Below are 16,030 nucleotides of genomic sequence, written 5' to 3'. Positions count from 1 at the left end.
TCTGTGGAAATGTGGAGCGGATATCCGGTAGTAGAAGTTCCGTACCGCTCAGCACCCTGGGAAATGGCGTTTCCATCGGTTCGATTGATTGATTGAAGTGCCGTATGTATTAACAGTTTGCTCTGCAGAATTACAGTACATTTCAAGCACAACTCAATACAAAAAGAAAAAACAACTGTTAACTGTGAGTGGACGTCCCAATAAAGAACTACACTTGTTTACAAGAGGGTCCACCTTGTTCAATTCATCATAATATCTAGAAACATACAAATATACACTGCTATATAGTATTAACAGTTTGCAGAATTACAGTACATTTCAAGCACAACTCAATAAAAAAAAACCCTGTTAACTGTGAGTGGACGACCCAATAAAGCACTACACTTGTTTACAAGAGGGTCCACCTTAATTGTTCAATTCATCATAACATTTAGAGACATACAAATATACACTTCTATATAGCCAAAAAAACAGGAAAGCATTCATCATAAAGGCGGTAAAATGGGAGAAGAAAATATATACAGTCATGTTGTTCATCCCATAGATAGAGGTTCTCAACCAGTGGTCCGGGGACCACCAGTGGTCCGGGGACCACCAGTGGTCCTTGAGGCGGTTCCAGGTGGTCCCCAGCTAAATGATAAGAGTTGGGTTAACCAACAATCCTTAAAGATCTTTATCTCTTGAGTGTAAAATGAAACCAAATGGACCCTAAATAAATTATTTTATGCATTACTTACTTTGGAGAAATCTATACACACAAGTAGAGAATGTAGAATAATTGTTATTTTGATCAACTAAAGCAAAGCAAAGTTACTATGTTTATACCCAGGGTAACTGGACTAAGCTCAAGAACTTGTTTACAGCCAGGCCCTGCTCATAGAACATTTCATGGTAGGGGTTCAATGCCTTGCTCAAGGGCACTTCAGCGGTGGTAATTTTATCGTGCCGGTATATTTGGAGTGACAGAATAGCACATAATTTGCAACTCTAGATATTATTATAATGGAATGAATCTAGAGTTGCAATTCCCTCCATTGACTCCCCATTCATCCAATGTTGCTTCTGCAATCTGCTTGTATTAAACAACATTAAACTCAGCTGTAGGGCAAGCTTAAATTATCCTCTTTCAATCTGCCAAGTGTTTGTTTCATTTAAAAAAAATCCACCGTACACATGTTATGTTATGAGCTACTTTCTGTCAAGAAAATCTCTGCATGTGATTCTTTTTCTAAGTGTTGGAGTTTGGAAGCACTCGCCAAAGTCACTGAACGGCCCTGCATGCGTACCACCTGTTTCACATTAATAAAAAACGAGTGCTTCCAGACCAAAACCTGCAGAGTTTTTGTTCACAGAAAGTGGCTCATAAAATGTCTACAGTGGATTTGTATTGAACAAAAACTCGGCAGATTGAAAGAGGATAATTCAAGCTGCAATGTTGTTGAGTTTAACGTTGTTTAATACAAGCAGATCGCAAAAGCAAATTGGATGAATGGGGAAGTCAATGGAGGGTATTGTAACTCCAGATTCATCCCATTATTAAAAGAAATCCAGAGTTGCAAATTTGCAGCTATGAATAGCAAAGTCACAACACAAACTAAACGTTGACCCAATATTCATGTGCTTTAAAGCTTAAGCTATAACCTTTGTCCAAAGTACCGGTATGTGTATATATTCCGTTTTGACGTTGATATTTGTCTAATTTTGCTTGCATGCAACTGTTCACGGGAAGCTTGTAGAACAAATATTTTCACCAATCCTTTACACATGTAAAATGTGACAAAAACTAAGTAAAGAAGAGTGGTGTATACAGCAAAAAAATAAAAATAAAATAATAATAAGACAAACGGAAATAGCATTTCACAATTTATTATATTATTATACATATGCAATGTTAAATAATTCCATCAAAATACCACAATCCCTTTCAAAGCACAAAGGCTGGACATAAAAACAGAAGGAACCGAATACAAATATAAAAATAAAATACATTTCATGGCTTTCGCGACACACAGTAAAATCTTCCAACGCTAAATAATATCCATTTGTATAACTCTGGGAGTGTGCAAATGTTAATCAAATGGAACCTTGCCAGAGTTTAAATTAAAACACTCAGGATTAGAGTTTCTCTTTTTTTCCCATGGGCTTCACAGTAGGCTACCAGCAAACATGATCTGCATACACACACACACACACACACACACACAGTAAAAACTCTCTCTTTCTCCACACAAACACACACACACAAACTATCCTTTCTCTGCACACACACACACACACACACACACACACACACAACATAGTAAACGATCCTTTCTCAGCAATTTAAAAAAGGAAGAATATGGTGATTTGATGAAGACACATTTTCTCTCGCCCACAATCAATCACTCATTCACTCACTCACTCACATACTGTACGTCCTTCATCACCAAAGATGAAATATTGAAATACTCTCAGATTGGTCTGAGAGTATACATACCAGCAGCATGAAAAGGAAGCAGGGAATGTGTTTGTAAGATCAATACATAAACAACAAGATGAACATTATATTCAATTCTATACACCCGACGACGGCTCAGGAGGACAGAGCAATGGAACTTAGATTGAAAACCTTCAATTAAGACACTACGCGTACTGTAGTGTAGACTAGTCTAGTGTAGAGTGTAGACTACACTACGCTTACTGTAGTGTAGACTAGAGTTTGTACGTTGTTTTCTTTCCAGTAGTCTGGGTGATTAATTCATGAAATGATGCTCACGTCAGCGCAGTTTTAAAATTAGATTGCTCGTTCGCTCGGCCTCTCGCCCACGCACACACACACGTACAGTGTACGTACCGTACATTCCCCTGTTGACCAGAGAGACCCTGAAAAACCTGTGCAAAACAGAATATGCGAATATAACGACTTTCTGTGCTCGCATTCTGATGGCCCAGGTCGAAGATTAAAAAATAAATATTGCACAAGCAGATGCACACAAGTACAGAACAGGTGGTATTTATGGCTTTTGGGCTTCACTTGTTCCCATGTAGTAATCCTGTCTGAGGGTTCTGAAAACCACCGTAAAAAACTGCCCCGGTATTGGCGGCGTCCTCAATTCAACATCCAATCAATTAAACCAAACGGAAGACAAATCCGATAATCTCGTCCGGCTTTCTTATTGGGTGAGAAGGTTCCGGCAATCGACTTTCTTATTGGACAAACTAGCTTCCAAACAGATCTTATTGGACAAGTAAGGTTCCAACAGATCACTTTCCCCAAATTGGACGAGAAGGCTCCTTGTTATTGGACGACAAGTTTCTGACAGTCCACCTTCTTATTGGACAATGGATGAGAGAGGGGCTCCATCATCAGTCTGCTTTCTTATTGGCCGAGGGGATTCCGTTGCCGTTCTGCATGGCTACGTTGTTGTTCACCGTCTTCCCATTGGCTAAGGCCATGTATGACATCGGAGAGCCCGCCTCCTCGGGCTGCAGGTATTCGTTTACCACTCTCTGATAGGTGGGATGGGTGGTCAGTACTCTGAGCAGATCCTCTGTGGAAAAGAGGTTCTTTTTTTTAGGAGTTTTCAAACAGTAAAATGTTTATCACACAATGGGCTCCATGCACACAGAATAACTCTTCCTACTTCCCTAATTCCATTTGTACACTCTCAGAGAGAGACACACACACACACACACACACACACACACACGAGTGTTTCCAGTGAGCCAACATGCACATTAGCAGCAACACTGACTCTGTTTGACCAGAATGGAACAGAGCCTTCATTAGTATCATTAACACTGACTCTGTTTGACCAGAATGGAACAGAGCCTTCATTAGCGTCATTAACACTGACTCTGTTTGACCAGAATGGAACAGAGCCTTCATTAGTATCATTAACACTGACTCTGTTTGACCAGAATGGAACAACAGAGCCTTCATTAGTATCATTAACACTGACTCTGTTTGACCAGAATGGAACAGAGCCTTCATTAGCATCATTAACACTGACTCTGTTTAACCAGAATGGAACAACAGAGCCTTCATTAGTATCATTAACACTGACTCTGTTTGACCAGAATGGAACAGAGCCTTCATTAGTATCATTAACACTGACTCTGTTTGACCAGAATGGAACAACAGAGCCTTCATTAGTATTGTCGGTAACACCTGTGAAGGAAGTAGGGAAGGTCCGTGGAGGCTGTGCGCGTAGACTGAGCCTATTATTATTTATTATTATTATTAACTACACAGAATAATTTGTAGAGCAGCCAAACGTGAGCCAGAAAAGAACACAGAAGACTGTGGTCACTGTGCAGCAACGATCAGGAACAGGCAACTCCACTCAGTTCTTATTTAACTGTCAGGGGTTTGATTTATTAGATATTCTGACTTTCAATTGTATATACATTTAGTTTTGACTGTATTGTTCCACTTTATGCTTTGGCAATGTAAAACGTTTTCTCATGCCAATAAAGCCCTTTGAATTGAATTGAAATTAAATTGATATACCGATTACGGACTGACTTATGACACACACCAAAGAAGAATAGAGACTTACGCTCTGTAAGCTGGCCATTACTGGAGGCCTCGGTGTGAAGCTGAGAGGTCTCGTACTGAGGAACGCCCAACAGTGCCCCCATGAGGCCAGACAGCTCCACTGCATCCAGGCTGCCTCTGCCCTCCTTGTCAAACAGCTGGAAGGGAAGGAGAAGAAAGATGATGCCTTCTGGGCTAGTGTTGATTTAGTCGACTAAAACTAAGACGAAAAATGTTCGTCGACTACTTTTTTCCACTGACGAAAACTAAATGAATGAAATGAAAACTAAGCTATGATGACTAAAACCAGGACTAAATATACTGACAATTTCGTCAACAAATAAAAGCTACACTAGACAAGAGATCCAGTATTTTACAGTCATTTTACAATTAGTTGGATGCTGAAAATAGCCGATCTACAAGGTCACAACGTGTCGCAGTGCGACACGTTGTGACCTTGTAGATCGGCTATTTTCAGCAAGTGTAAAAACAGTAATTACGACGGCATCAAGGCCCGCCAAAACACATTTTAGTCGACTAAATCAACTGTAGATTTACTAAAACTAGACTAAGACTAAAACATTCCAGGGGACTAAAATGTGACTATAACGAATGAAAACTATTCAAAAGAGACTACGACTAAAACTAAAATAACTTTTTGCTGCCAAAAACAACACTGCTTCTGGCCCAAAAGGACACACCTTGCCTTTGAAACAGGAGACATCTGACATCTCTTATTGTTGATTTGTTGTTATCCCCTTTTCAGTGTAGGATTCTTCACCCATAAAACACTTTACCATTCTTCAGTAAATGTATATATTTATTTTTAAGACAGTCTAATAATTGCTTCCATGTAAATCTTTGGACTTCCATGTGTCCTCTATTGATTTATATCAGTGGTTTTCACCCAGTGGTCATTGAGGGGGTTTGTGATGAATTGAACAATTAAGGTGGACCCTCTTGTAAACAAGTGTAGTGCTTTATTGGGTCGTCCACTCACAGTTAACGGTCTTGGTATCGAGTTTGTGCTGTAATTCTGCAAACTGTTAATAAATATTTCAATCAATCAATCAATCCAGGTGGTCCCCAGCTAAATGATGGGTAACCAAATGGACCCTTGGATATTTAACTCTTGAGAGCATAAAACGTTTCGATTTACACTCTCAAGAGTTCAATTATGGTTAAACATCTGCATCAGTTAATTTACAATTGACGTCGATATTTAAAAAATGTCTTCTAAATCCTGACAGTTTTCTGAAATACCTCATGTTTCTGCATCAGTGCATGGTGCTCAATATTTCATGTCAAGGACCCCAACAGCTATATGAAATTGCCCGCCGACCCTCATCTGAAAATATGTTGTTCCAGGGATCTCCCAGAAGCAAAGATTTGAGCCACTCGGTGGCACGCTATGAGCTTGTAGATCTGCTATTTTTCAATAGCTAAAGTATAACGTAATGCTTAAAACACTAAAAGGGGTACCCGCCCAGAATGGGTTGAATGAATGAATAAATAAATAAATAATGGACCTTGATATGAAACGGGTTTAAAACCACTGCCCTACGTGATCATTGCGAACGCAGTGATTGCGAACGCAGTGAGCACTTACTATGAGACCTAGCAGATCATGTCTGTGCGTGTGTCCGTGTGTCCCCCCTTTGTGCCCATATATGGAGCTGAGTGATTTGTTTGTGATTTATGCAACACACTCCATATTTGGACGTATAGCTGCTTTGGGGACTCCTTATATGGTTATGGCAAAGTTAAAAACTTAACTTAAAAATAACTTAAATATATACCAAATATGTACGAGCTGCGTTCGCTTCCCGCGTTTGCGCGTCTTACTGGTACTACAGTGTCACACAAAAATATCAAAAGCATCAGATCCACAAGCTATATTTTATATATTATATATATTTTAAAAAGTATCATGTGAAATATATAGCTGCTCTGATGAAGGCTCACAGCCCAAACATGTTTCTCTCCCTCTCCCTCTTTCCTGTCCGTCTTCACTGTAACTATCAATAAAAAAGGCACAAAAGCCAATAACAAATCTTATTATTATTATTTTTTTTTTTAAATGAACAAAGACAAATAAATAAAATCATCATCTACTCGCCACCGCCTGACATCAGCCAGTGCCATGCGGTGGAATCATGTACACAGCCGACGTTACCGTGACAACCTCCAGACAGCGAAGGGTGTGTCCGTCCCACGCCTCTCCGCACATCAGTGAGTCACTCTTAACAGGTGCCAGGAGGAGCGTGGACCGTTTGGGTGTCGAAACCAAACAGCAGCAGCAGGAAGGAGGAAGAGGAAGGAAGTACTTACGGCGAAGGCGGTGTGAAGCGTCGAGCTGAAACTGACACAACCAGATATGGGCGCGACGCTGGAGTAGACCTGCCGCAGATCCACCGAGTCATCCTAAAACAAACACGTCACACACACACACACACACACACACACACACACACACACACACACACACACACACACACACACACACACACACACACACACACCAGAGGCACGGATTAAAGCTAAAAGAATGCCGTTAGACCAAAATCCTATTATGTGACTCGTGGAATGGTGTGAAAGGGGCGCCGTTACCTAAACAATCAACTATAAATAAATGCACCAAGTCTCTGTATACGTGCGTCTGGAATCCCCGTGACTCGAGAACCGTTCGTCCCCACAGACTTCAAATTAGACACGCGCGTAGGGCATGGATGGATGGGTCTCCAACTTCTATCGTTACCGACTCAAATTTTGATTTATTTTTGTAATATTGTTCCCGTTGTTCTACGTACGGCGTGCCAACCGGGTGAAGAAATTACAAACCTGAGGCTTCAACCTTTGCATTTATGAAATGTCCGAGACCATTTTATGTATATGGAAAATGCTTCTAAACATAAAAGTTTGACCACTTAGAGTCTTAGAATGACCACTAGCTCATGCCGGAGCACGTGGCTGGTTCTGGGAACAGATTTTGCGTAAATATGGTTTAAACAAGTTCAAATAATGTGTATTACTGTCTAGCCTGAAAACCCTAATAATTGAAGAATGTGTATTAATTTTTATAAGCTTATATATCACTCAATCAAATGAGCTCACCACCTGCTATGGGTCTCATCCCTATTAACGAGGGCGACTGTGATTGGTCAGTGTGGATCTATGTGTGTGTACTGTATATACAGTAGCTATGTGGCTACCTATAATCAGCAGATGCCTGAAGGAGGTCTTGGACCGAAACGTACCAATAAAACCAATAAAGTTCGTATTGCCAGTGCAGACGGCGTGCGGGTCTTTGTGCACTTTTTCTGAATAGCCTGAAAACCCTAAAAATGCCTTTATTGATATTGTAGCATTGTATTGGTCCCATACTAACATACAGTATGTGGATGCACTCAAGAAATAGATGCAGGAGCGCAAAGCACCAACGAGCTGGCCGGAGGTACGGAGAACCGCGATGACTGGAGGCGACAATGGAGGGCTCGTCTGAGGAGTAGGAGTAGAGGGTACAAAGAGTGGTGCCTGCCTGCCTGTCTGTCTGTCTGCCTGTCTGTCTGCCTGCCTGCCTGCCGGTCTGCCTGCCTGTCTGTCTGCCTGCCCGCCTGCCTGTCTGCCTGTCTGCCTGCCTGCCCTACAGTATATACCTTAGAGTAGAGGGCACACAGACTGATGGCCGTCTGTCCGTCTGCCAGTCCCAGAATAGAAGCCAGTTCCTGGGTGCTGGCCTTCCACCCCTGGGATGCAGACCTGCACCAGTCAGCTAGTCTGTACAGCACGGCCTCCACCTCGGACGCCCCCAACCTGGCACACAGAGAGAGAGAGAGAGAGAGAGAGAGAGAGAGAGAGGGACAGAAAAGCGAAAGCATTTATTAATGATTAATGCAGTGGATTTCAACCCATTTCATATCAAAGGCCCATCATTTAACCTGCATTTGATTTGAGCCACAGAACCACCGTTTGACGACATTCAGCCTTGCACAACAAAAACATTTTTGTCCACATGCAGTTCCATGCTGTTACTGTATATGTGTTGATGTTGGTACCATTAGGAGAGAGAACGGGCAAACACGTACTGCTCAAAATAACAATTATTCTACGTGGAACTTGAATCCACGAGAAGAATACGTACAAAAAATACAAACATTAAAGACAGAAAGAAAGTCTTAAAGTCACCAAGACATTAACCACTGTAATAGGCTAACCCTCAATCCCAGATAGCTGATCTATGTCTACAGCTGATAACGTGTAGTGCAGTGTACGTTTGGATTGGCCATTTATTTGTGCTGGAGAGTGGTTTGGTGTGTGGGTCTCCTTTAGGGATGCCACCGATTAATTAATTAATTCTCCGAAATCGAGGCTGCATGATATATATCGAACGTGTACCTTCATCAGAGTGGAGAATATAAGTATAAATCAAGTTGAGCAAAAAGCCACACTTCTCTGCCCCTCTCTCTAACAGACACAGCAAGCTGTGCCCTAGTTTTATTCTTTCCTGCTTTTAACGGTGTTCTTGTACTGCTTTTAATCTGTACGGAGACCTTGAGTGCCCTGAAAGGCGCCTTATAAATAAAATGTATTATTATTATTATTACAATTAACGATCGCTTGTCAAGTGCCTGCCAGACAGACAATCGGGTGTAGAGTAGAGTGTAGACTAGTGAACTGAACATGTTCTCTTTATATCAAGTACTTCATACCAGCCCCTTATGAAACTACTTCTCCCCAAATCCAAATGGATTTCATTTTCCATCCTGAATGGCAGTAACTATAGCATACAATGAGAACTGAGAAGATCTCCACAAAGGTTTACTCATCAAAACTGATTATAAAATTGTATAACCGTCAAAGCATGCACTCAACATATAATGGTTATGTGACCATGGCATGTGCATAATATAAAATCTTAAACGTTTTCTGATATTGATTAGGGGGAATACTGGACTACTCGCCCCGGTGCTTGCACGTTTTTCCTCCCGGAATTTTCACCAGTGAGGGGGATAACTTTGTAATATGCTATTGGCTGTTTGTATTATTTTTGGAAAAATATAAAAAGATACTCCTGTGGAAAGGCTATATTATTTTACTTATATTGACCCTATAAACAATTTAGTATTATTTAGTATATGTAAGGTTTTGCCCACTCAAATGGTACCTCGTCAGATAATCCCTACATATCCTACAACAACTTCTGTGAACAGACTTAAATTATAAATAACAGACTTAAATTATATTTGTACTTAGGCTGTCTGCTCTCATGAAAGTTTATAGTTAGAGAAATTAAAAGTCCAGCCGTCTGCTGTCCAGCCTCTCCCACCAACCCCTCACTGGGGAAAATTCTGGGAGGAAAACAGAAACGGGGCGAGTAGTCATGTTACCATTAGGGGTGGGGGGGGTTCATTTAATCGATTATTAATCGGCAGAGCTATCGAATAATTCGATTTGGCTGATGGTCACTTTCTGGCATCCCTATAGTGTCCTTACCCAGCCTTGTGGAGCAGACCCAGGGCCTTCCTGGCGGGAGGGTCCAGGGGCAGCGAGAGACCTCCCAGTTTACACACAGGAATACGCCCTTCCATCACATAGTCGGTGGCTGGGATCCCCAGGGCCCTGTGGAGAGCAGCACGGAAGAACAGCAGTGGTTTTCAACCCTTTTCACCTGAGCACCTTTTGATGACGTTTAGCCTCTTAAGGCTCATACATAGTCTGGATTTCCGGTGGTGGCTGGTGGGGTGACCACCGAACTACAACATGACGTCACTGAGGTGACCACCGAACTACAACATGGCGTCACTGAGGTGACCACCGAACTACAACATGACGTCACTGAGGTGACCACCGAACTACAACATGACGTCACTGAGGTGACCACCGAACTACAACATGACGTCACTGAGGTGACCACCGAACTACAACATGACGTCACTGAGGTGACCACCGAACTACAACATGACGTCACTGAGGTGACCACCGAACTACAACATGGCGTCACTGAGGTGACCACCGAACTACAACATGGCGTCACTGAGGTGACCACCGAACTACAACATGACGTCACTGAGGTGACCACCGAACTACAACATGACGTCACAAGAGCAAACCACCGCCACCGCTCCAGCCCTTCTCTCTGTTTTTACTCACCACCGCTCAACGTTATTTCAGCTCCGGTGGTCAGCTCACCACCGGAGCGGTGGTCACCTCACCACCGGAGCGGTGGTCACCTCACCACCGGAAATCCAGACTATGAATAGGCCTTTAGAATATTTAGTTTTTGTTAGATAAGATTTCTGTCCCCAATTCCATGCTGTGTTGATGTTGGTATTACCCATAGACTGTAAAAAATATGGACAAAGCGTTCCGCGGGTCTAACGTGAACGTAAAATGAAGCCTGTCAGTCCTTGCAATGGAAGTCGCCATCTTTCTAGATCCGTTTTGGCCCAGCTGGCCATTGGCTGGCCCAGACAACGAGGCGGGACTTCCCCCTTCTTCTTCGTTGGTTTTTATTTTGACTCGAGTGGGTGGGGGATCCCGTTCATAGACTGTAACGGTAGCCACGCCCCTCAGAACATGCGCGACTTTATGGTCATTTTTCTAATAAATGGGACCATAATTTTCCAAAAAGAATATTATGACATTAGAAATGAGACTTTAAACTAGTGACTGGAAGCAAAAAGTATTCATGACCATGTTTATTAAGGTAATACAGTCTAGGTGAAGTTGGGCCAAAATACATGGACTTCTATGGGGCTATGGGTTTTTTTGAGCCCAATGACAGCGCCACAACAGGCCATTATATGAACTTTCATTTCCTTAGTGGCTTCACAAAATATCCGTCTGACTGCCCCCCTGGTATTACCCCATTTAGGCCTGAGGTCGATTTTTTTTTTTAAATCTTCTAAATCCTGACAGTTTTCTGAAATACCTCTTGTTTCTATGTCAGTGGTGCTCAATATTTCATGTCAAGGACCCCAGAATTATGTGTAATTGGCCACCGACCCCAATTTGAAAAGATGTTGTTCCAGGGACACCCCCCAGAAGCAAAGATTTGAGTTGAAATGTTCGCTAGTCTGAAATAATATATTCAAAGATTTGCGCCATATTTTCATGATTTAAAAATAAACAGCAGACCTACAAGCTATGAACTTGTAGATCTGCTATTTATCAATAGCTAAAGTATAACATAATGCTTAAAACACCAAAAGGGAAAACTGCCTCCCCCTGGCCAGCCGGGGCGCCTGATGGAGGGGAAAGGAACTGGTTGGAATAACGTGTTCCTTCCATGCGCTACGTCCAATTTGCGCTTTGCGCAAAAATCGTGCAGCAATAGTTTGAACACAGATGGTGAAAGTAAGTATACTCTCCTTGCCATAGTAGCTTTTTTCTGCACAATAAAAAAACAATACAAAAATAAAGTAATAATGTGAAAGTAAGTAGGTCAGAAGACAGAGGCGTATTGTCGGTATTGGCCATTGTGTGGTTTCACAACAATAGGCTGTGTTTGTTCAGCTATTTTTGGACAGCCATGAATCACAGAGTGATTTATCCGTGAGACGTGACGCAATCTGGAGGATGTTCCATTTTTCAACTTTATCTTCATATAATTGGTCTTTTCCTCTCTCTCTCTCTCTCTCTCTCTCTCATTAGCAGGCAACAGTGCAGCACTATCTCTCTCTGTTCCTGGCACAACAGCGCCCCTACTGTCTCTGAAGTTATAGAGGTAGAAATACCTCATGACCCAAGAGTCTGGTTATTGGGTGACGTCACATTGATTAATACAAATTTTTACAAAACATACTTCGTGTTGCTCGCCAGTACTGCTGCAAAAAAAAATCATCCTCGTTAATTGGAAATCTGTAAAATCTCCTTCTCAGAAACACTGGCTGAATGAGCTTGTGTCATATACTGTACCCCTGAAAAAATTCTTTACAACGTGAGAAGAAGGCCTGCTACCTTTGAAAAAATATGGGGCAGGTTCTTCGAGGTGTTCCCTTCGATATCTCCTTCTGGTTGATTTTGTTTTATCTATATTGTTATTTTCATATATTATTTTTGAGTTGATGCTATCAAGAGGTGCTGTGCACAATAGAGTGAGAGAGCCGTGTAGTTTTCCTTTCTAGGGTTGGGCTGGGGGGTGGGTGTGGGGGGGGTTTGTTTTTACTGTTTTTTGTCTCTTCTTTTTTGAGTTTGTCTTGTCTTGTTTAAAAAAAAAAATAATAATCTTGATTCTGTAATTGTTGTAAATGTCTGCATTTCCAATAAATAAATCTTAAAAAAAAAAACAACAGCGCCCCTACTGGTACTAATAGTCATACTGGTGCTCATGGCCACATACATACAGTAGGAGGACACATAGGTGAACAACACATAGGTGAACAGTACACGGACATTGCTGTTCCTTGGAGTGGTTGCACCACTCAAAAATCGTGAAAATGTGTGTGAATCTTCGAAAATATATACATTTCTTATAGCAATCATTTTATACTCAAATCTTGGCTTCTGGGGGCCCTGGTACTTTGAGATGGTGGTGGGGGGGGGGGGGGGGGTCGTTGACATGAAAAGGTTTGAGCACCACTGATAGAGCAACAACATACGTTTTTCAGAAAACTGTAAGGATTTAGAAGAGGATTTTAGAAGCGGCCTCAGGTCTTCTTTTTGAAGAACAATGGATTCTATCTCAGCGTGCTAAACTACATTTCCAGGAAGAAGAAAGGCTGTATAGTTTCAATTATCTTGGAATTCCCACTGAACAATTTATTTCCGTGTTGGGCAGCAGGTTCCAGAACCGCTCACGGCCCAGCCCACCTCTGAGATGCAGAGAGAGTGCATGGACGGAAAGAGGAGAGGATGAGCAAGCTAACTGTATCTGTTCTGTACATGTCTGTATTGTCTATTGTGCACCGTCACATTTGTGTAACTGCGCTGTACTGTATGTAATGTTTTCCCCCTCTAAAATGAGATGCTGCAACTCAAGGGGATATCCTTTCAATACAATTCTGAGCAAATTATGAGCAATCAATGGTCAACTAAAAGGTGATGACGGTCCTTACTTGGCCATGAGTTTCTGGACGTTGTCTGCATACAGGCTGGGGTCATCCTTCTCCTCCTGGGAGGGCGTGTAGACCGGCAGGAACTGGGAGCACAAAAACACAACACAATTCATTAAAAGCTCCACCAGAGAGCTCCAGACGTCCCTCTCCTCTAGAGCAACATTAGTGACTTCCTCCTGGGGGGGATTCCGAGGCGTTCCAAGGCCAGTGAGTCGATGTGTTTCCTCCAACTGATCCTTGGTCTGCCCCCTGGGGGTCTCCTCCCAGTGGGACGTGCGTCGAGGACCTCCCTAGGGAGACGCCCGAGAGGCATCCTAACCAGATGCCCCGAACCACCTAAGCTGGCTCCTTTCCAGGCGAACAAGCAGCGACTCTACTCAGAGACTTAACGCCCTATCTCTAAGGGAGATGCCAGCCAACCGTCTCATTTCGGCCGCTTGTATTTGCAACCTTATTCTTTCGGCCATGACCCATACTTCATGACCAATGACCATAGGTGAGAGTAGGAACACTTCATGACCATATATGTGAGAGTAGGAACACTTCATGACCATATAGGTGAGAGTAGGAACACTTCATGACCATATATGTGAGAGTAGGAACACTTTATGACCATCCTTGGTTGAATAATTATAAAACCCACAGACATACAAATGTTCAAATATAGCAGATCTACAAGTTTACGATGTGCAGCGTTGTGAGCTTAAGTTGTTATATGTATCAGCCATTACTTTTGTACTCTTTCATAACGACGAAGAAGGACGTTAATTTATGGAGAAAAAAAATCAGCAAACGTTTAAATTAGGGAGATATGATTTTTGCCCAACCACAACGACAACATGGGATGATGTCACCGACTTATTGGAATTGTGAGCCTTCCATGTTCTCTCAAAAAAGGAATGTTCAGAAATAGAGAGAAAGGTTACAGCACACTACTGTAAACAGCATTCCAGAAGGTCACTTTACAGCACACTGACTGTAAACAACATCAGCATTCCAGACGGACACGTGCAGAAGCATTTCTACAGAGTAAGAAATCATGTAAAACAAGCAAGACCACCATTTAAAAGAAAATCTCTCTCTCTCTCTCTCTCTCATTAGCAGGCAACAGTCTGTCAGCACTGTCTGTCTCTCTCTCTCTCTCCGTTTCTGCATGGCACAACAGCGCCCCTACTGGTACTCATTATATGATGCTCATAGTCACATGGGTGAACACATGGTTGTATGACCAGCAAAAACCATACTCTCCAACTTATTCCTGGCACCACTGGGCTGCCGTGATGTTTTGAACTTTTGCTAACATTTTGCTTTCCATAAATAAACCAGCTGTTGAGGATGCTAATCATCTGTGCAGCGTTCAACCTTTATTTAACCAGTAAAAACCACATTGAGACTGAAGTCTCTTTTACACAGTGTGAACTGGCCAAGACAAGAGGAGAAATAAGTGACACCGCTCTGCCAGTAACAATAAATACAGGACAAACATACAGAACCCTGCACTACCGAAGAAGATCAAAGGGAGAACAGGAACATCTAGTAGCGCAACCAATAAAATACTAATAAATAAATACTAAGCAACAAAATTTGCTAGTAAACTAAAAAGCAAGAGAACCAAATGGACCCTTATAGATCTTTAAAAAAAAATAATAATAATTTATTTTTGACAATAGAAACGCTGGCACCTGGTCTGCGTTTCTATTGTAATGTACTGGCATGGATTGTGTTAATAACTCTGAGAGCGTAATATGAAAACAATGATTTAATTTTACACTCTCAATAGTTAAATGGTTACACGTGCATTACAAGTCTATACACAATTAGAGAATGTAGAAGAACAATGTATTGTCCTTATGGTGCCACATCAATACAGCATGGAACTGTGGACAAGATCCGTAGTCTTTGTGTCAGACAACACAACAACGCCGCATGGCGTAGTGTAACCAACCACTCACATCATTGCAGGAAGCCACAGTTCTCAATATTAAAGTCAACATCGGTCCAAAAACATCACATGGAAATCCAGGTAACAATTAATGCCAGTCATTTCTGAGTGCTTGTTTTTGCTTGAAAGGCCCATGTGTGCCAGTCAGTGTGTGTGTGTGTGTGTGTGTGTGTGTGTGTGTGTGTGTGTGTGTGTGTGTGTGTGAGAGAGAGAGAGAGAGAGAGTGAGTGACAGACACAGAGACGGAGGGAAAGAGAGACAGACACAGAGACACAGAGAGAGAGAGAGAGAGAGAGGGAGGGATGAATGCACAATGAGTCACTTTTTTTTTTTTTTTTGTTATATATTTTTTTATCCCACGATTTTGTAACCCATTTTTTACCCCTGTGTCAATCATCTACTGTGATCCTGGGCTCTACACACCCTCCACCAACCTGGGGAGAGCAACGGACTTGAACTCATGCTTCCTTCATGCCTGAGTGTCCAAGTTGCTCCTTTACACCACCTGACAGG

The 16,030-nt window shown here is 42.0% G+C and overlaps 1 protein-coding gene across 1 annotated transcript in view; it reads right to left on the bottom strand.

Moving 5' to 3' along the window:
• Nucleotides 1-2,929: 2,929 nt before the first annotated feature.
• lpcat4 (lysophosphatidylcholine acyltransferase 4) overlaps nt 2,930-16,030 on the bottom strand; it is a gene marked incomplete at its 5' end in the record, with an annotated part of 35,425 nt that continues 22,324 nt past the window's right edge. Inside the window, 6 exons of the mRNA XM_080792468.1 lie at nt 2,930-3,530; nt 4,542-4,677; nt 6,851-6,943; nt 8,176-8,332; nt 10,013-10,138; nt 13,576-13,658. Coding sequence (XP_080648594.1) covers nt 3,346-3,530; nt 4,542-4,677; nt 6,851-6,943; nt 8,176-8,332; nt 10,013-10,138; nt 13,576-13,658 — 780 coding nt within the window. The 3' untranslated portion in view covers nt 2,930-3,345. The remainder of the gene's footprint in view (nt 3,531-4,541; nt 4,678-6,850; nt 6,944-8,175; nt 8,333-10,012; nt 10,139-13,575; nt 13,659-16,030) is intronic.

This window comes from Protomyctophum bolini (assembly GCF_963924005.1).
Source record: "Protomyctophum bolini genome assembly, chromosome: 20".
In the NCBI taxonomy this organism is placed as follows: domain Eukaryota; kingdom Metazoa; phylum Chordata; class Actinopteri; order Myctophiformes; family Myctophidae; genus Protomyctophum; species Protomyctophum bolini.
Note: the sequence above shows the minus strand (reverse complement) of the source record. Positions and strands in the feature narration are given on the sequence as shown.